Here is a 22500-nt window from a genome sequence, read left to right as displayed (position 1 = left end):
TAGCACTTGACAATTTGGCCCACTTCCTCGACATCAAGTATACTTCAGGAATTCTCAAGTATACTCGTAGGTCCACATACACACACTAGGGATGTAACGGTAGGAAAATTTACGGTTATAGTGACCAAAATCACGGTTTTCGGTATTATCACGGTATTTGTGTGTTCAATATGTTCAGAAAGTAGTGATAGGCCTACACAAGCTGAAATAGTTTCAAAAAATGTCCCGTTCACTTTTTCCTTGGTCATGTTTAATTGGCTATGTGCTTATAGCTTAACTTACCCTACCATGACTTGGAGTTTGCTATTTCTTTTATTTGGATCCAATAACTGAGACCAAAGTAAGTGTTTGAAATAAAACTTTAGGCTACTGTATTCTCCTGATAACGTGAGTGGAATGGATTTAATGTGGACGCGAACATAAAAAGACGCAGAGTGGCTACATGATACAGTGCACGTTTTGCGGTGAAAATGTTCCGCCTTTTAAAATCAAATGTAGCCTAATCCGAATCGCAGTTAAAACCATCAATTAGACAACAGAATCAGTAGGGGACCAGTTTTGTTTCATTGTACCTAAAGTGGGCGCAAAAGCGTTCTACATCTGGCCCTTTCTCTCTCTCTCTCTCTCTCTCTCTCTGGGCCACCCGCTCGGCTGCAGTGCTTCCGAGTGTGTGGGCTCCATTCAGGCGTCTGTGCTGGTCCAGCTGTACCTGAGGGCCTGGGGTGGGCAGACGCCCAGATGCCCAGACAGCCAGAGAGCCAAAGAACCAAGGCCAGAGAGGGGGAGGCCCAGGGGCAGCGTACCCACACACGGCCTCTTCTCCCTGGGTGTCCCGCAGGGAGGGCCCCTGCATATACAACCCCCACTACCAGTGCAGCCATACACACACACACACACACACACACACACACACACACACACACACACACACATTTACATGGAGATCCGCACATGCACATGCACATGCACATGCACATGCACATGCACATGCACATACACATACACATGCACATACACATACACATACACATACACATACACATACACATACACATACACATACACATACATATGCATGCACACACATACAAAAACACACAAAGACACACAAACAAAAAACGCAAAAACAGAAATAGATACATACAAACACACATGGCACATTAACAAACACAGACACACACACATCACTTTTCTCTCTCGGTCTGTCTCTCTCTGTCTTTCACACACACAATGATGAGTAATGGTCCCAAACATGCCACTGTTTGAAAACTTCACACTCACGGTTTAAAATGTATTACATGGATACACACACACACACATTTCACATACAGGCTAACACACACACACAACACACACAACAGACACACACACACACACACACACACACACATAAGTACACTTCTTGATGTTGATGACGCAGCATGTAAACCACAAAGCTGCACAAAGCTGTGTGTGTGTGTGTGTGTGTGTGTGTGTGTGTGTGTGAATCACTTAAAGGGAAAGGTAAGGAGAAATTTTCCCCTGGCGTAGCTTCCCGTCTGTCTCCGGTGAGGTCAGTGTATGTATGAGTGAGAGTGAGTGTGTGAGTGTGTTTGAGTTTGTGTATGTGTGTACATATATGTTTGCATTCGTGTGTGTGCCTGGCGTGTGAAGTCCCATTCCATGTCCTGTCTCCGGTGAGGTCAGTGTATGTATGAGTGAGAGTGAGTGTGTGAGTGTGTTTGAGTTTGTGTATGTGTGTACATATATGTTTGCATTCGTGTGTGTGCCTGTCTCTCCGAGAGGTGTGAAGTCCCATAACCCCGTCCCATATGTCTGCGCCCACCCACACATCCATCACTCACACACACACACACACACACACACACACACACACACACACACACACACACACACACACACACACACACACACACACACACACACACACACACATGGCCTTACACTAAACACAAGATTCCATTCCCTTCCCTGCATATAATACACACACACACACACACACACACACACACACACACTTACAGAAAGAGAGCTACAGAAAACTCAGACAATGCAATGGATATCTATCGGTATCTATTCCAGTTTGCAAACGTATGAATTTTTACCAATTATACTAATGCCCCTGTGTGTGTCTGAATCCTTTAAAAACACATCATGGTCAGTTATGACACTTCACCTCAGAATAAGGGAGGGAGAGAGAGGGTGTGTACATGTGTGACTATGTGATTGTGTGAAGCATGTATTTCTATGTTAATTTGTGCGTGTATAAGAGCACGTACGTGTCTGTGCATATACTTGTGTGTGCACACGCGTGTGTGTGTGTGTGTGTGTGTGTAAGTGTTTTAGGGGGGCGGTTAGGTCTGGGGTTGTGCTTGTCTTTTTGCATCATAACTCTCCCAGTGTGTTACTGTTACTGGAACAGAGGCTGAATCATCCCTTCATCAGAAATATGGATGGAGATAAAAGAGGTCTCAAAACACACACACACACACACACACACACACACACACACACACACACACACACACACACACACAAAATACCACACCACAGGGAGGTTAAATTAGTAGACACGCAGGTGAGTCAGAATCCTTACTCTCCGTCCAAACCATGAGGCTGAGTACCTCTTACGCCCCCCATAAAACGGCACTGCTTGGTGGGGTAGCTTTATGTGGTTCCCTCTAAACTGCAGCCAGAGGACCAAGGCAGTGTGCTAACGTTGCTAGCGCTGTTAGCATCGCTCTGATAGCATCGCTCTGATAGCCTGCCAGAGGCTAAGCCAAGGCTCCAGGCCCAAGCCAAGACAAATGCACTCGGCCTGATTCCTAGTGCTAATGAACGCTATTAATTACATTCGAAACGGGATTCTTTCGGTTGTTTTTAATAAGCTCCCCGGGCCTAGGGGTGGTTTCCTCGAGTGTCTTGGGGTGTGCTGTGCAGAAAGTGAAGCTGTCAGGGTATTTGTCAGAGATGGCTGCCTGGATCCAAGACACCCAAGATAAACAACATGTGGGTTTTATGTTGCAAGACAGGCGGCCTGCCAGACACTTTCTCTCATTCTATCTCTCTCTCTCTCTGTCTTGTGTCTCATGACTTCTCATAAACAGATACACAATGATGCATACGCATGAAACACACACACACAAATCACACACGCACAGACATACGCACACGCGCACACACACATACACACACACACACACAAACACACACAGACACACAAACCCACACAAACATATACACACCCAAGAAACATGCTAACTACTCAACACAAATTCACAAATGCTTGGTGACAGCCAGAAGGAAAATAATGCTTGGATGAGGAGGCCAGAGCTTGGGCTTCAAACTGGCCCATGCCCAAGCTCTCTCACATCCAGAGATGAAGTCGGGAGACAAACACGACTATGCTAGGACTCTCCTAATGAAGGAGACTCTCTTAGACTTCTTACAAGGACTCTCCTAATTCTACTTTGACTCTTTTAAGGAAAGAGATTCTCCTAGACTCCTACTTGGATTCTCTTGAAGGAGACTTTCATAGACTCCTACTTGGACTCTCCTAATGAAGGAGACTGTTTCATAGACTCCTAGATGCTGGCTGACACCACACCGATTCTCAAAAGAGAATCAGTCTGGAAAGTCTTCGTTCACGTTCCAAGATTTCCAAGGGGCGTAACCGGCAGTGTAATTAAACGTAAAATGGTACATTAAACTCTTACCGAATTTTTGGAAGTACAGCAAACATAACTTTCTTGTAAACAAGAAGTTTTAAATGCTGTTGTTTACTCCATTCCAAAGAACATACACGTCCATGTCGTTTAACACTGACATCACCAGCGCAGCTATTGGTTTTGTTCAACAGCACTGCTAACCATACTCCTCAGTCATCATCGTTGTGATTGGTTCCTGGATTTTCAGTGATTTTGGAAATCTCTTGTGAATTGGAAGATGGCCAGACGGATGCGCATAGAAAATTCAAATATGTTCCCATGTATTCTTAAGACTTTTGCAAGACTTTTGCGGCTGATCTGGACAAGATAAGGAACTTGTTGTTCTCACAACTCTCCTGTGCTATGTAGGCTGTTGCTGTATGTTGCTGCTACAGAGAAAGAGACAGAGTCACATGAATGCAGTGGATGGGAGCCTCAGATCTGGCTTAATCTGGTTCATTAGGCCTCGAAGCAAAGCAGGCTACTAATGAGCTTAATTACATATATTCTGTGACTGGGCCTTCCATGTAGGTACAACAACAGCTGTTTACAAGGGTTAAAGACAGAACTTGTGTTCTGAGGGTCAGATTTTGTGTATGTCTCTCTCTCTCTCTGTGTGTGTGTGTGTGTGTGTGTGTGTGTGTGTGTGTGTGTGTGTGTGTGTGTGTGGATGTGGGTCAGTTGACTGTACATCTGTGAGTAAGGGGAAGAGCATGATCTGAGATCAGAGGAGTTTCCCAGAGAAATGGGCAGTAAGAGGAACAGAGGAAAGGGGGATGAAAGACATGCATGAAAGAAAGGAAAGAGAATGAGGGAGTGAAAGAGCAAAATGGGAAAACAGACCTGGTTTATAGTTGGGCAGCTGGCTCACCCCTGGCCAAGTCTCTTCTGTGGGCACACCTATAACCTACATACACACACACACACACACACACACACACACACACACACACACACACCCACACACACACACACACACACACACACACACAGAGAGAGAGAGAGAGAGAGAGAGAGAGAGAGAGAGAGAGAGAAAGGGAGAGAGGACAGGTCACACATCTGACCAAACACAGGCTGACCATGGAGATGGTGTGTGATAACAACAGCATTTTAGAGTGGAAATGGAAATGTTTAACTCAACATACATATCACATAAATATCCATTTTATAATTAAACAAAAAGTGAAGAAACAAAAGTGGTGAAATAAACTCACTGCCCAGATCTTCTGGAGCTGTTCGAATACGTCGGCCACTCCAGGAAACGCTGGCGCCCCCTGCAGCATCTCAATGAAAATGCACCCCGCCCCCCTGAAGAAGAGACATGGCAAATTAAGAATATGAAGTGGATCGCTGCATTGGGATTTTCTGTCCCATCACCTTTTTCTTTTCTTTTTTTTTCAACTTTATGTTTATTGGGCAAAATTTAAATAAGAGCTCTTGTTGGTAGCCTGAGGAAGAGCCAGGGGCTCGAAACGTTGCACGCAAAATAAAAACTCTTTTAAGGGAGCTATATGGTGTGCGGATCACTCTCTCTTATTTTACTTTTGGGAGTCATTTTTCTGATCCAGCACCCATCTAAAACGGATGAAAATGAATGGATGTGCGCGGTCACACGTCTACTTTATTGGGCAAAATTAAACATTCATATCAACCAATATGGCATTTTCCTTCTACATTCTGACTAATACAAATCCAAAGCCATTTATCACCTCTGATCCCATCACCTTTTTAATCCTCTCTCCCTTAACCTTGATGGAAAACGTCAAGGAAAGATACAAAGATGAATTCGAGGAATTCAAGGATTTGCCGACTGTACAACTGATCTGGCCCACTGACCTATCCAACGGTCTACTATCATACTATCATCTGACTACCACCCTCACCCAATGGGACACACAGAGAGAGCCAAAGCACTGTGCAGGGGCGCTGGAGCATGGCAAGCGATAGAGAGATTTCAGACTTAGGGCCCAAGTTCTGCGGCGATATAGATAGTAGGAATCTACGTCAAGGGGGGGACTCTGAAATGGGTGAGACCTTCTCCGGTGAAGTGAAATTGAATAAATCAATCACATGCAACCAGTGTTAAATTGACCTATAGCATCTATCTATCTATCTGACCTATCTATCTATCTTTTATTAATTAACTTCGGCCTGACTCTGCCCACTTTATGCATCTGACTTCGCACTGGCCACCGTGAACATGCACTGTCAGCAAAATACGCTATCAAACTTGCACCATTAGACGACCACGGGACAACCAATGTCTGCTTACGGCAATCAGAGATCACATTTTGTGTGAGTCTGATTCTGGCGACTGTTCATTCTACTTTGAAATTCGTCAAGTTAGTCTGTTAAAGTATATTAAATGGACACCTGTCAAAACTGTTTTGCATGTCCAAAGAAAATATTTGATTTGTGTTTGTTCTGACCAAGGCTTACACTTTGACAGTCAAATCGTAAGTAATTCGGACCCTGCAATGACAACAATTTTGTCAATCGTGTTATGTCAATTCAGCTTAGTGAGAGGAGAGTTAAGGGGGCACATCTGGTAGACCACTGGTGTTTTACTCTCTGGTTTACGGGTGGTCCACTGGTGGGATAAAGACAAACAGCGCATTGTTTTGCCACTTCTGGTCAAAGGTTTTTTTATTTGTTTTATTTATACTTTTTTAAATATTTTTTGTTATACTGTTGATAATCATGCCAAGCTAAACTGAAGATACTGGTCCTAGAGTGAACCATACACAACATCATGTCCATTAATTATTTTCTAAATGCAATTATTCTGAACTGTTTTATTTCACAAATTGGTTCCGGATCTCATCATGGAGATGAGTGTTTATTCCTCAAATTCAACCAGCGTCAACAACACTAACATTGCCCTCCCTTACAGAAATTTCAGGTTTCTGGCGAAGCTGCTGCAAATTTGCGGCAAAGTAATATTTTCACATGCAAATTAGGTTTCTGGGAAACAGTTGCGGTTAACTTTTGGTAACGTTGCAGCAAATTTGCAGCAATGTCATTATGCAAATTAGGTTTGTCACCAGAAGTTCACTGGAAGTTTGCCATTATTGGCTAAGAGTGGTGGCAAATCATTGGCGAACACATTTGACACTAGTGGCAAACTTCTCATTGTTGCCAGAACTTTGCCAGACGGCCCCTGTTTATGGCCTGCATTTGTGTTGACTGCTACATGGCTGTAGTTCACCCCATCTCATACATGCAGATGACGAACGGGAGACAGAGGAGGGTCCTGTGTGCACTGGTCTGGCTTCTCACAGTGTTTTTTGGTTTGTGGATGTTGATTTCATTTGAGTTTTTAGCCATCTTCATATTGTTAGTTCTCTTAGTGCCTGTCATTGGCTTCTGTATTCTTTCTATCCTCTGTGCTCTGAGAAAGACGGATCCGTCAGGAAGGAGTGAAATCCACCCACTGAAACGGAGAGCTAGACAGAACATGATTAACAACCTGGTCAAAACTATAGTGTCCTACCCTCCTCTGACGATCATGTACCAATTCAAGACCCTGATGAATATGAGCGAATAGGAGATTCTTTGTAACGTGGTGTGTCCTAGTACAATCAGTGCAACATTAGGGAGCACCATCATGCCTATGCTCTATCTGGGGATACTAAAGTGAATTAGGCTATACACCGGGACTGGCGAGGGCCTCTAAATTCACCCTGATGGAACAGAAGTCATTCACTTCCTATGAGAGTCAGCACACTGAATTACAGTATAAGATGTCTATGGAGCCGGCGTCTCTCGGCTTCGACCAGCGACGAGACTGTCGGCGTCACGGTTTGGGCAGTATGAGCGTCAAAAGAAAGTCTGGTAAATGTTATGGTAATTAACGATAATGCGGTCTGGCCGTTTGGTGGTAAGAAATGAGTGAATAGTATGTGGTAGAGTAGACCTAGTACTAAATGATTCCCAAAGTTGTATGGGTGCACTTACACAAACTCCTAACTTTTCGTATTCTTTTTTCAGGCTTTTAGGCTCTTAACAGCACTGTAATATAGTAGACTAGTCAGACACAACATTAACATTTTCATTAAGCCATCAGTTTGTGCTTTCAATTATTTGTCTATCTATTGAACCACAACATGGCATTTTACTTATTCACTGTATACAGTATGCTGTTGTTAGCTGGGTAATGACGTTTTCATTTTTGGTTTCCCTTTGCCTGAGAATCTCTGATTTGTATACTGGTATGCAATACAGCATAGTGTTTCTAAACCTCCTATGGTCGAGTTGTAACCTGAATTTTATAGAATTGAAACTATAAAACAAACTAAATATATAAACATAAACATAAACACATCAGCATGTGTCCCTCTATTCATAGCACATTAGCCTGACATCAGACTTAAGATAGATTTAAAACACTGTCAAATTATCTGTGATCACACTTCAATGTCAATTTAGAAAAAATGTACTTTTATATTTATTTAAAATGCCTAATTTTCCGTGTCTAAAGTGCGATCTAAATATCAATGATAATAAATAGATCTGACACCCTCTCACGATGGTGGATGTTTGTTTCAAAAGGCTTTTGAAAAAAAAGAGACAACACCTCTTTATGTTTTTAAATGGCAAGAATGACAGGCAAAGGCCAATAAGTTTACTGGGCTGAGCTAAAGTCAGGTTGGGATACCTAACACCCACACTTCCATATTCAAATGAATAACATTTTAATGAAAAATATTCAAATGAGAAAAAGAATAGCAACAGGCCAAACCTGCCAATCTGCCAGAAGAGCAGTATTTTTAGTAGCCTACTACAGTATGTAGCCTAGTCACAGTCCAGAACCAACCAACTGAAACCAAGGCATCACGTAGGCCCAAGTACCACACATGTTGCACAGGCTTACATGCCTCTCTCCTGTGGCACTCAGTCAGGTTGGTATGAATGATCTGATTTATCACCTTCTTTATGCTTTCAAAGTCCTTAGTTCTTTCATTGGATGAATTTGTGCCATAATAGGCGTTTTTATGTTGCTAATCTGAGGAATGGAACTGGCTACGTAAAGAACACATATTTGGTTCTCACATTTAATAGGTTCTATTGGTCCTACTCGAGGCACGAGTGGCAACAAGTATCATCTATTAATGAAAACTGTAGAACTTAAGTCATTTATAAGTTCTCCCTCGACAGGGATCGTTCAAATACATGGAATCTCCCCTTGGACCACTGCCTACCACTGCTGCCTTAAAAGGCTTAGGGTCTGGGCATTTGTTCTTGGCACTGTATATAAATAAAAATTGAATTGAATGGAGTTGACCTCTGGAAGGGTCTGATGCTCGGCTTTCCAGCTGTTGTTATCCCGGGAGAAGATCCTGAGTTACCGTGCTGCTGCATTTGTTTATTAGTGTGTTTACAAAATTCCAGCATTTTCGGAAAAGGGATAATCTGCGTTTTGCTTCATGAACAGTCCAAACAGTTGTTTCCAATCTGTGTGTGTGTGTGTGTGTGTGTGTGTGTGTGTGTGTGTGTGTGTGTGTGTGTGTGTGTGTGTGTGTGTGTGTGTGTGTGTCTGTGTGTGTTTGTGTGTGTGTGTGTATCTGTGTTGGACCCACAGGTTGGCCTTTGATGGACCAAATGAATCACTGGTTTTGGCTCAACTCAGACCTCACCTCTCCATGCCATGGCCTCACTGTTTCCGTTGGACACCATCGCCATGGAAAAGCATGGGATTGATTGACAGCTAAAATTTGGGTCATTCCAGCACTGATCTTTCAGGCATATTTTTATGCTGCTCTGAATGATTGATTGATGAGTGTGTGTGTGTGTTTGTATCTGTGTGTGTGTGTGTGTGTGTGTGTGTGTGTGTGTGTGTGTGTGTGTGTGTGTCTGTTTGTGTGTGAGAAAGAGTGTGTGTGTATGTATGTCTCTGTGTGGCTGCTCACCAAATGTCTAGCGCTGTTGAGTAGTCGGTGGAGCCCAGCAGGACATCGGGGGGTCGATACCACAAGGTCACAACCTCTGCGGAGTAGGTCTGACAGGGAATGGACTTGGAGCGAGCCAGACCTACAGGAGGTCAGGAACACTGGGGACTTAGAATGGACTTCCAATTTGTCTCTTTGATATATTACAGTGTGTATGTGTGTGTGTGTGTCCATCTGTGTGTGTGTGTGTGTGTGTGTGTGTGTGTTGGCATCTGTGTGTGTGTGTGTGTGTGTGTGTCTGTCTGTTTATGTGAGAGAGAGGGATGGAGAGAGAGAGCGAGAGAGAGAGAGAGAGAGAGAGAGAGAGAGAGAGAGAGAGAGAGAGAGAGAGAGAGAGAGAGAGAGAGAGAGAAGACCCACCAAAGTCTGCTAGTTTGAGTTCTCCTAGGTAGCTGATGAGAAGGTTCTGCGGTTTCAGGTCTCGGTGGAGAATTCTGTGGCCGTGGATGTATGACAGACCTCTCAGCAACTGGAACATGAAGATCTGACGTGCGCCAACACACAACAAGGGAACGAAAGAGAGAAAGTCATTGTAATTAGTAGTGTTACAATTACCATAACTTCCAACCATGCAAAGGCATTTTTTCCAACATGCCAAGTAAATTCACCTTATAGATAGATAGATAGATAGATAGATAGATAGATAGATACTATTGATCCCCAGGGGAAATTCAAGGTCTCAGTAGCATACAGACATCACACACACATTCACTAACAACAGAAACAAGTAATTAAAAGTATATAATATAAAAAGCACAACTAAACAATAAGGACAGTAGAAGATAAAGAATATCCTAATTATACTAAAATACAAATTATACTAAATAACACCTAATCTAAATCAATTCTAAAAACAGTATCCACATAGTGGGTGATTAATCAAGAGGCGCTTGCAATGACTGAGGCAGGGACTGAGCCTGTGATTCTCTGTGCATAATAAGGTAAGGTAAGGTGCTCTGTGTGAGTGAGTGTCATGGTGATGTGTCATGGTGAAGTCCAACAGTGCAACAGTGCAAAAATAAAGGCTAGAAACCGGCATAAAATAAATATGGACATATCAGCGAGTAGGCAAGGTAATATAAAAAAACTATAGAAAAAAAAAAAATTATAAAATATATATATATATATATATATATATATATATATATATATATATATATATATAAATATATTAAGTGTGGCCACAATTTGGCTGTGGCATGGAGGGAGGGGTTATGCATATGTGCTAATATAGCATGCAAACAGTGAGGCAGTAAGACAGTGGTAAAAAGTGGCTAGTGGACAGAGTATCTAAAACATGGAGGGGGTGAAGAGGCAGACAGACTATGCAGAGAAGTCTATCTCTCCTCTTCCCTTAAGTGAAGCACTGAACAGTTCAATGGCCCTGGGGACAAATGACTTCCTCAGTCTGTCTGTTGTGCAAGGCAGTGAGGGGAAGTCTCCAGCTGATCAGGCTCTTCTGCTTTACAATAGTGCTGTGGAGTGGGTGACACTCATTGTCCAAGATGTTGATCAGTTTGTTCAGGGTCCTTTTGTCAGATATTGAAGTCATGCACTCCAGTTCAGCGCCCACTACAGAGCCAGCTTTCCTTACCAGCCTGTCAAGTCTCCCCACTTTGTGCTTCCTCCCCAGCATACCACTACATAGAAGAGGACGCTGGCAACAACAGACTGGTAGAACATCCTGAGGAGCTTGCTGCTCACATTGAAGGACCGCAGCCTTCTCAGGAAATATGGCCTGCTCTGCCCTTTCTTGTAGTGTGCGTCAGTGTTAGCTGACCAGTCCAGTTTATTGTCCAGGTGGAGACCCAGATACTTGTAGGTGCTTACCACCTCCACATTGACCCCATCAATAGAGACTGGTAGCAGAGTGGGCTTAGACCTGCGGAAATGCACCATTGCACAAAGTCCTCCACCAGGCTCCTGTACTCCTCCTCCTGCCCGTTCCTGATACACCCCACAATTGCAGTATCGTCAGAAAACTTCTGCATGTGGCATGAGTCGGTGTTGTAGCAGAAGTCAGATGTGTACAGGGTAAACAGGACTGGAGCGAGCACAGTTTCCTGTGGCGCTCCGGTGCTGCTGATCACAGTGTCAGAGAGACAGTTCTTCAGTCTGACAAACTGTGGTCGCCCGGTCAGGTAATCTGTAATCCAGGTTACCAGGTGAGCGTCCACACCCATCTGCAAGAGCTTGTCTCCCAGTCTGAGGGGTTGGATAGTGTTAAAAGCACTTGAGAAATCAAAGAACATGATTCTCACAGCACTTTTTCTAGTCTAGTCCTTGTCTAGGTTATTCTTATTAAAAATAATTAAACATACATACAAAAAGATTAATTAAACAAAAGCTAAAAAAGAAGAAAGCTGTTGAAGGAATAAAGAGTATAAAACCAAAATAAACTAATCAACATTGACACTGATAAAGAGGTAATGCTTTATATTTGTATTTTTTAAACTTTTGCTTCCTCAGTGTTTGCTTTTTCTTTTCCACCAATCTATTAAGGCTCCTCAAAAAAACCTCCAAAAAATGATTTAATCCTCTTAAATAGTTATATCCCAGCGCATAGGCTCACACTTCCAGCTTGTACTTAATGTTTTGAGCCAACACACCTGGACAAATGTAGCCTCTCTTAGTTTATTTGGGGTTTACCACAAACAACCTCACTTTTTCTCGAGCTAGACACTTTTTCTCTCGACATGGCAAGGAGAGGAGAGACTGGATAATGGAAACAGCTGAGCAGACGCATCAAGGACAAGAGAACAGTCTCCTGCCTGCGGTAACACTCTCTCTGTATTTGTGTGTGTGTGTGTGTGTGTGTGTGTGTGTGTGTGTGTGTGTGTGTGTGAGTGTGTGTCTGTGCACTGCCACTAGCTGGGTTTCTGTTCAGCTCACTTGTATATTCTACGCACATTCATGAAAATTCGGCTCAAGGACATGTGCATTTGTGTGCATTTACATCCACTTTGTTGCACGAGTTAAAAATGGACATCGCCTATTCTAGGGAAGATTGTCGTTGAGCGTGGAATCGAAACGTAAGGTCGTCAGAGCAACGTTTACGGAAACACAGAGGTAGAAATGCAACTGAAATGCAAATATATGTGAATACATTGTTTCCATCAACTTTTAATCGATGGGAAAATGAATGTCATTGGTTGCAAATGGGGGTGCAGTCATGAAGCACTGGCCACTGGTGAATGAAAGTGTGATGGCAGGAATGTTTTCAAATACATTTGGTGACAAATGACTGAAAATCAACCACAGAGCTAAGCAATAGTGTGCAGCTAAGCAACAGGAGTTTTTAAATGCATATGCTCAGGCAAAGGAAAGATAAACACATGGCATTGCCTTGTATTCCAACCACATAAATGTAAAAGAAAAACTTTCACAACACAACATCACAAACTGTATTGCTAAAAGACACCACTTTTGCATATCAAGTACCGTATGCTAAACTTTTAAAAACTTTTGAAGTTTCACTAGCACCCTTGCTGTTGTTGGTGTTATTAAGGTTATTGTGTATTCAAACTCCTTACGGCTGTTTTAAATCATTCAACATCATGCAGGTCGAGAGGGTTAGACAAACAGTTTCAGACAGAAACACTGTCATGCCTCCATAAGAACTGGGCCAGTTTTAGCAGCGCCTCTGCCAAGGCACAGATGTCAGGTCAGGTCTCACACAAAAACAAACACACACATATATAAAAACATACACACACACACACACACACACACACACACACACATTGTATATGAAAACAAACAAACACACACACACACACACACACACACACACACACACACACACACACACACACAGACAGTATATTAGTATAGTATGCCTTTGTAAGAGCTCGGCCAGTTCAAGCAGCATCCCTGCCAACACACTGATCTCAGGTCAGGTCTTACCCTCACGTTATATGGGTTCAGGCCTCCTGGGTGCTGGGACATGTACTGAGCCAAGTCTGTTTGCTGAGAGAGAGAGAGAGAGAGAGAGAGAGAGAGAGAGAGGAATAAAGGGAGAGAGAGATGGAGTGATAAAGGGAGAAAAAAAACAGAAAGAGAGGAAGACAGAATAACATGGATAACAAAGAAGAGTGATAACAGGGAAATGAGAGAAAGAAAGAGAAAAGAGGAATTTAAAAGCAGGAGAGAGAGAATGAGAGAGAGAGAGAGAAGGGAGAGAATAGCAGAGAGCGAGAAGGCAAAGAGGAAGAAAAGGAAAGTGAGGGAAGAAGAGAAAGACAAAAAAGGAGAAGCAGAAAAAGGGATGAGTAGAAGAAAAAACAGAAAAAAGAAAAAAGAAAAGATTACGGTAACTTAGTGCAGTCGTACTAGAACTAGAACTAGAAAATGTTTCAACTTATATTTCTTTCGAAATGTTGACAATTCTGCACTCAATATGGATATTCTATATAATATATGACTGACAGAAAAATATATAAGTTTGCTTTTACATGGCTTAGGATACGTCAAGCACCTTAAGGTGTCACCTTAAGGAGCCACATTAAGGTGTCATGGCGACGCCCATTGTTGGCTGGAGAATATCGTGGATACTATTAGGCATGTCTAAAAGCAAAGCCACTGTGCTGTCCCTATCTGTGATGAGAGAGTGAGGATGATGATGGTGCATACTCACCACATACTCAAAGACGAAGGTCAGAGACTCTCTCGTATGAATGATGTCGTGGAGTAAAACTATATTGGCATGCTTCAGTCCTTTCAGAAGAGAGGCTGGGGAAAAGACACACAAGGTACAGTTATACCATGAGTTATGTCAGAGAATGAACTTATATTTTAACAAATACAGCGTAAAGTAGCACAATCAATCAAACAAACACACACATACTGTACGTATGCATGTGCACAGACTCTCTCACACACACACATACACACACACACACGAGTACACATGCACACTTACATACACACACACACATAAACATAGTTTGTGCTATTCTACCTTCTCTGATTGCGGTGAAAGGGACGCCCTCCTCTGTCTTCATGCGGATAACTTTCAGTGCCACCAAGTGTCCATTTATCCTGTTACACACACACACGCACGCACACACACACACACACACACACACACACACACACACACACACACACACACACACACACACACACACACACACACACACACACACACACACACACACACACACACACACACACACACACACACACACACACACACACACACAAAGCCTGTTAGAACCAGAGGGGGAGGAAGACTCATGCAAGATTCATCTATTTGAATATACACTTTTCTAACTCTCTCGCTAACACAATCTCTAACACAAGATATTGCAGAGAATGATTATGAAGAAAATAAAGGCTATAAAAACATTTGAACCTGTGTTTATTTCAACATGTAATGACTTTTATTGAAATCAACTGGTTAAGTAAAGGGTCTTTTGAAGGTTTTTCTCTCACACTAATGGACACACACACACACACACACACACACACACACACACACACACACACACACAGGATGAGAGATGACCTTATAAAAGGCGGATTCAGCTGATGGAGGTTACGCTTTATGGCAGTGTTGGTAACAGCCATACTGAGGGGGCCCAATAAATGAGCCTGGGAAACGAGCAGCAACTCGTCTATGTTGGGTTAGGCCCCCTACCCTGCAACACTCCACTCTGCACACACTCAAACACTACTGGAGATTTGTGTGTGTGTGTGTGTGTGTGTGTGTGTGTGTGTGTGTGTGTGTGTGTGTGTGTGCATGTGTGAGTGCCCACCTGCTAATTCCCTTGTACACCGTTGCGTAGGTTCCTTCCCCCAGCTTCTCCAGATTCAGGTAGGATGCGGCTGTGCCGAACTGGAGACCAGTGTTCTAAAAGGAAACAGACACAGACACACACACACACACACACACACACACACACACACACACACACACACACACACACACACACACACAGACACATACATATTTCTGTGAGGTAAAACAAACACACAGTAGGATTTGCATGTTTAAAATTCAAAAAGTAGTAAAAATGTGTGTGCATTGACATGTATTTGTGTTTTTTCTGTGATTGTGTGTGTGTGTGTGTGTGTGTGTGTGTGTGTGTGTGTGTATGTGTATGTGTGTGTGTGTGTGTGTGTGTGTGTGTGTGTGTGTGTGTGTGTGTGTCTGTGTGTGTACTCCCTCACCCATTGAAACTCCTGTTGGAAGCTCTTCCCCCCGAGTGGGTCACTGTTGCTGCGGCCCCTGTGGACCCTCAGACGGCGCACCTGCAGAGTGTGGAACCAGTGGGGTTGGGGCGTCTCGCTGTAGGAGCCCTCACCCAGCTGGGACAGACAGGGCGGGCAGCGGGAGAGAGAAAGACAAACAAATGGATCAGAACACCATAAAGGCTACCATGAAGGCCCTTTTTAAACTATTCTTTGACTATTGCCTATCTATGCTTTTATCAACTATTCTTGTTTGCTTTTGTTTATGTGAAGCACATTAAATTACCTCTGTGTATGAAATGCGCTATATAAATAAAGCTGACTTGACTTGACTTGACTTGACAAACAGTGGGAAAAAAGGGGTCAGAGATTGACAAGCATTGTTTCATTGTAAATCTGTCTGTGTTCCCTTTACATTAGATCCTGGTGTTATTTTTTATAGTATAGTATAGTATAGTATAGTATAGTATAGTATAGTATAGTGTGTTGAACATTTTATTGGGATTTTCAAAAGTTTTTACAATGATTTATTATTGATATATGGCCAATGACATATACAAAAGAAAATCAACAGTGACCATGACAGTAACAGCAAAGGCATCAATCAATATCTGAGCCCTATTTCTAAAACAGATAGTCTGAGGTGGAGGTGTAGTGTGTTTAGGTTGTGTTATTTTAACAGTGGGAAAAGGGTATCCACAGCAGACACATAGTTAAAAAGGTTTGTCCTTAAGTTTCTGAATCATGGGTGTGTTTGGAAGCGCTCGTACCTTGGCAAATTGCTATTGTAACAGCAGGTTTGCCGAATGCTATGAAGTAATCCATCTCTGCAGATGAAACAGACCTGCTTATTGTGCAGAATTAGCTCAACACACATGTGTTTAGTTAACCATACACTCAACACAGACTATTTACGATGTTTATGTGTTCACCAATGATACAACTTTAAAGGAATGATCATGATTATCAAAGCTATACAACAAACAAGTAGGCGTCAAGTCTTACTCTGCACAGTGTTAGCACAGTGTAGGTCTTCACCCAGTTCATTTACAACACTTGAAATAAACTGAAGAGTTTTTCTGTTAGAATTCTCTGCTGGCTCTCAAATAGGAAAACAGAAAACAAGACACTGTACCTAAATTAATGGATCTGTATTGTCTTATCTTTCTTGAATAAAAACGTGAAAAAAAAAAAAAAATATTTCCTCCGTAAAAATTCACCCACATGACTAACACAGCTTTGACTATGTATTAATATGGCACAGGTCACAAAACAATAATAACAATCTTTCACATTTTAATCTTTTTCTTTCTTTATCTTTTGCCTGATTGTGTGCTGCATGTGCATGTACTGTATGTAAGCCTGGGTTGTGTACTCGCCTATGTACGTGAGCATAAGGCTACTGTATCTTGACGACACGCTCATAAAATACAAAACACTGCACTACTGACTTTAGACCAGGTTTTGGTTGGTCAGAGGTGCAACCATTTTCTTGTGCCCCAAGATACCACTGCACTGAAAGAAATGCACTGACCATGTGACTGAACACACCTCATTTCTGGAAAACACACCCATGGGTGGACACTGTTTGCTAGTTAAGCAGCATGGGTGCTGGGCGGGGGAACTATATCAGCAAAGGTCACAAACTAGCAAACACATGTGCGTCTAGTTTAAGAAAGTAGAGCACATCTTCAATCCCCAGACTGAATGTAGGATAAATTTGAATTTGACAGAGAGAGAGAGAGAGAGAGTTGAACAGTTTACTGGCATAATTCAACGAGCTATTTTTCTCTCAGTATTCAGTATATTTTATTATATTTCCACCAGACACACTAATCATGAGGTTTCCACCGAAATCAGATCAGCAAAACAAAGATGATGTGGTAGCAAGAGACAGAGAAAAAAGATGATACAATGTATTTCACTTAACACTTTCTATTATATCTCTTATTTACTGTATGTGGCGGGTCAAGATAAGAAGGCAAAGTCAACAAGCTTTATCAACAAGCAAAGTCCTTGTGCATAAACTACAGCTATGGTGTGGCATGTGGGAGCATTGATCTGACCCATGAATGTCTGCGTCCTGCCCAAAATGTTGAGGTCCTGCACATGGTGTTGAATTAGCAAATTAATTGTGCCCTGTTATTAAATTAATAATTAGACTTAAGAGTTTGCACTTTGCTCATCATTCAAATTAGGGCCCCTTGTATACAGTAAAACAGTACAATACAGCTTCAGTTAGCAGCAACAGCACTCAGCATAAATGAAACCAGCGGAAAAGCAGAAGAGAGAAAGATGAGCTGCTGAAGAGAGAGGACAGGAGGAGACAAGGAGAGGGGGATGAAGGAGAGAACAGAGGAGAGGAGTGATGAGAGGGTGATAGCTAGGATTGGCATTTCCGCTTACATCACGCTTACTGAGGTACAACAGGACCAGAAGATATGCTGATACAGAAATAAAATAAATGGCCCACAGGGACATGATGCATCAGGTTTGAGAGCAAGTGTGTTTGTGTGTGTGTGTGTGTGTGAGAGACAGACAGAGTTAGAGTTATAAAACAGCATGTATGTGTGTGTTGTGCGTTTGTGTGTGTGTGTGTGTGTGTGTGTGTGTGTGTGTGTGTGTGTGTTTATGATGTGTGTGAGAGAGAGAGAGAGAGAGAGAGAGAGAGAGAGAGAGAGAGAGAGAGAGAGAGAGAGAGAGAGAGAGAATGTGTATGCGTGTGTTACCAGAACACACATCACACAGCCTGGCGCCAGAACACAAAGCCCAATTTGCTGTCCTCGGGATGTGTGTGTGTGTGTGTGTGTGTGTGTGTGTGTGTGTGTGGGTACACCACAGATGCAACGCTATAAACCTCCTCCTAGTTCATGATGTCACATCCTGCCTGTGCTGCGTGGGACGTCACAGCTCCAAAAATAAACTCAAACACCACCCCACCCCCTGACAAGGTGCCCTTCACACACACTCATGACCCATGTGAGACAACCTCATCAGCAAAAGGGCTGTGGAGGCCTGATTAATGTCAAATGTTATCATGAACAAAGCTAGCCTAGAGTCCTGATTTATGCACCATAAAGGCCTATAATGTGTTTCTCATTATGAGCTCTATGTGATTAACGCGTGTGATAAAACACTATAGGCACCAGTGACAAAGTATTACACTGAATAGAGACACTACTGTAGGAGGATTAACAAACCATTTTCATGTCTGTAGGGCAATCTGACGCTCATCTTAAATGTATTCTTTTTCAAGGGGGTTAAGATTATGGTTTCTATTCTTACACACAAGCCATCTTCTGAACTTCTCTTCTTTTGTTTTCTCTCTTCCCTTCTTCCCCTACTTTTCCCTATGCTATCTCTTTCCCCACACTGGTCATGGTCGGGTGTCCCTTCCCCTCTCCAGAACTGGGTCATGCTTGGCATCTTTCCAGAGAGTGACCGGTTTAGGCCCCCTGGCCCTGCAACTACAACAAAGGGAACAATCAAAGTGCGGTGTGACTAATGACTAAGATTGTAGTCTTTTAAGTAAAGCTGGAATGGGGGGGGGGCATTAGTTAAAACACTCCAGTCTTTTAAGAATCTTTCCCAAATATTGTCAAAGTTGTTTGGTGTACCGAAGGCCATAAGACAGTGCAGCAACAAGTACTACTCACATAGAATAGAAATACAGTTTGAGCGCAGTTAAGTCAAGGGAAGAAGAGGGATAGTCTAGTGGTAAGTGCTAGATTAGGCATGTCCAGTTGGGATAGTCTAGTGTCAGTGCTAGATTAGGCATGTCCAGTTGGGATAGTCTAGTGGTCAGTGCTAGATTAGGCATGTCCAGTTGGGATAGTCTAGTGGTCAGTGCTAAATCAGGCATGTCCAGTTGGGATAGTCTAGTGATAAGTGCTAGATTAGGCATGTCCAGTTTTGTTAGTAGTGCTAGGAGAAGAGGTACTCTCGGAAGAGTGGCACATCCTGAGTCTGACACAATGGCCATTGTTGACCGTGCTATGTACAGACATACAATTCGTTCGAATTTACGTCAGCTGAGCAGAAAGGGGGAACACTGATCATATTCAGATTCCATGCAATTTTTATATAGCGCATTGGGAAGCTTTTTGTGTTTTATTCAGATGTAAATTAAAAAAGCATTTTTTATTTGGATAATTCAAGCAACAGTAAAATGAAACACATCTATGTGTCTGTCATTTCTATATTCTACAATGTCAGATGATTGGTTGAGATGCTAACTCTAACTTAGGCTGGTAAGGAAAGCTGAAAGCTGGGAGCTGAACTGGAGTGCATCACTTCAATATCTGACTAAAGGACCCTGAACAAAATGATCAACATCTTGGACAATGAGTGTCATCCACTCCACAGCACTATTGTAAAGCAGAAGAGCCTGATCAGCTGGAGACTTCGCTCACTGCCTTGAACAACAGACAGACTGAGGAAGTCATTTGCGGCCAGGTCCATTGAACTGTTCAATGCTTCACTTAACCCTCCTGTTATCCTTGGGGTCAATTTGACCCCAAGCAACGTTTAACATCATAAAATATATGGTTCACTTTTTTTTTTTTGTTTCATGACTTTTCCTCAATTGAAGGGTGCAACAGAGTTAGCATGAAATTTGTACAATAATATGTTTTCAATGTCCTGTACAAATATTTTGTACATTGATGTTCCTTGCGGTCAGTTTGACCCCAGCTGTGATGCAAACATAAGATACATGAATATTTGACACATTATGGATATTATTATTGTAATAGTATGAGAACATATTGTTATTATCATTATTACATATACAAGTACATATTACATATAAGTCATTTTGGCAGGACTGTAAAAGTCAAAAGGGGAAGCAACAGCAAGCCTTTGGGCTGCTGACACTGGATGGGCAATATTGCCAGCCAGGGTTCCAAGGTTCATAAAGGGGTGTGGGGGATTGTTTTGTAGGGCTTTTGATGGTGGTTACTACACTCTTGTTAAGTACCTGTCACAAAAATAAAAAAAACTGGGTAACAATATCAATTATAATCATTTTCTGAGGGTTTATATAGCTGGGGTCAAATTGACCCCAAGGATAAAGAGTGTCGGTAAGATTTGAGGATAACACAAGGGTTAAGGGAAGAGGAGAGATAGACTTCTCCGCATAGTCTGTCTGCCTCTTCACCACCTCCATGTTTGGATACTGTCTGTCCACTAGCCACTTTTTACCACTGTCTTTCTGCCTCACTGTTTGCGTGCTATATTAGCACATATGCATAACCCCTCCCTCCATGCCACAGCCGAATTATGGCCACACTTTCTTAATTTAGTAATATAGATATCGTTTTTTGTATAGTTTTTTTTATATTACCTTGCCTACTCGCTGATATGTCCATATTTATTTTATGCTGGTCTCTAGACTTTATTCTTGCACTGTTGCACTGTTGGACTCATTTGCACCATCACCATGACACTCACTCACACAGAGCACCTTACCTTACATTACTATGCACAGAGAATCACAGGCTCAGTCCCTGCCTCAGTTATTGTAAGCACCTCTTGATTAATCACCCACTATGTGGATACTGTTTTTAGAATTGATTTAGATTAAGTGTTATTTAGTATAATTTGTATTTTAGTATATTTAGTATATTCTTTATCTTCTACTGTCCTTATTGCTTAGTTGTGTTTTTTATATTATATACTTTTAATGACTTTTTTCTGCTGTTAGCAGAATGTGTGTGTGATGTCTGTATGCTACGGAGACCTTGAATTTCCCCTGGGGATCAATAAAGTATCTATCTATCTATCTATCTATCTATCTATATATCTATTCGTAGACCCTGATTGTCAGGCCATGCTGATGATGTCACAGGCGAGAGGAAACACAACAGTGATGTCATCAGGCACTCCAGCCAAGAACCAAGGCCGGCCTAAAACTTCTACTCTAGTATGAAGATAAGCATATCATCTGCACGTGCACAAACACACATGCATACACACAGACACACACACACACACACACACACACACAAGTACCTCAGAACACGGTAGAGAGGACACACTTCTGCTCTTGGCGTAGCTTGCCAGCTCGTCCATCTCCATGTCCTCCTCCGCTCCTCTCCCAAAACTCATTTCTATTCTTCTTCGTCTCCTTCTTTCCTCCTCCTCCTCTTCCTCCTCTTTCTGCCAGTTGAACCTCTCCTCCCTCCTCCTCCCGTCCACTTCCTCCTCTTCATCCTCCTCCTCACAGAAACGGCAGCACCAGGAGCAGCAGCTCCGCACGCACAACTCCCCGGCGGCCCGCACCCTCCAAAACAACTCCTCCATCTTCTCCTCCCTCTCTCTCTCTCTTTCTCTCTCTCCTCCCTCACTCTCCCTCGCTTTGCGAGCTCATATGACTAGCATGAGTGCGGTCTGCTTGGGCTGGTCCCATGACTGGCCCATCACTAGAGAGCGCAGAGCATAAACAGTCCAGCCAGCCATACACACACACACACACACACACACACACACACACACACACACACACACACACACACACACACACACACACACACACACACAGGCTGTCTGTCCTGCCGTGGCTAATGACAACAAGCAAGCCCATTTAACTTCACGACCATCTGTGTGTGTGTGTGTGTGTGTGTGTGAAAAGAGAGAGAGAGAGAGAGAGA

The 22500-nt window shown here is 42.6% G+C and overlaps 1 protein-coding gene across 2 annotated transcripts in view; it reads right to left on the bottom strand.

The window, feature by feature from the left end:
* cdk15 (cyclin-dependent kinase 15) overlaps positions 1-22500 on the bottom strand; it is a 45366-nt gene that overhangs the window by 5122 nt on the left and 17744 nt on the right. Inside the window, exons 1-10 of one of the 2 annotated variants that reach the window (XM_048234864.1) lie at positions 21863-22500; positions 15830-15967; positions 15415-15509; positions 14616-14695; positions 14292-14386; positions 13562-13624; positions 10016-10139; positions 9617-9737; positions 4922-5015; positions 4551-4614 (exon numbers count right to left, since the gene is read on the bottom strand). The exon at positions 21863-22500 is cut by the window's right edge and continues 1299 nt beyond it. In XM_048234864.1, coding sequence (XP_048090821.1) covers positions 4551-4614; positions 4922-5015; positions 9617-9737; positions 10016-10139; positions 13562-13624; positions 14292-14386; positions 14616-14695; positions 15415-15509; positions 15830-15967; positions 21863-22153 — 1165 coding nt within the window. In that variant the 5' untranslated portion in view covers positions 22154-22500. The remainder of the gene's footprint in view (positions 1-4550; positions 4615-4921; positions 5016-9616; positions 9738-10015; positions 10140-13561; positions 13625-14291; positions 14387-14615; positions 14696-15414; positions 15510-15829; positions 15968-21862) is intronic. The other variant, XM_048234865.1, reaches the window with a different exon arrangement.

The sequence above is a fragment of the Alosa alosa genome, chromosome 23, assembly GCF_017589495.1.
Source record: "Alosa alosa isolate M-15738 ecotype Scorff River chromosome 23, AALO_Geno_1.1, whole genome shotgun sequence".
NCBI lineage: Eukaryota > Metazoa > Chordata > Actinopteri > Clupeiformes > Clupeidae > Alosa > Alosa alosa.
The sequence above is the reverse complement of the archived record's forward strand: the minus strand, read 5'-3'. Positions and strand labels throughout refer to the sequence as shown.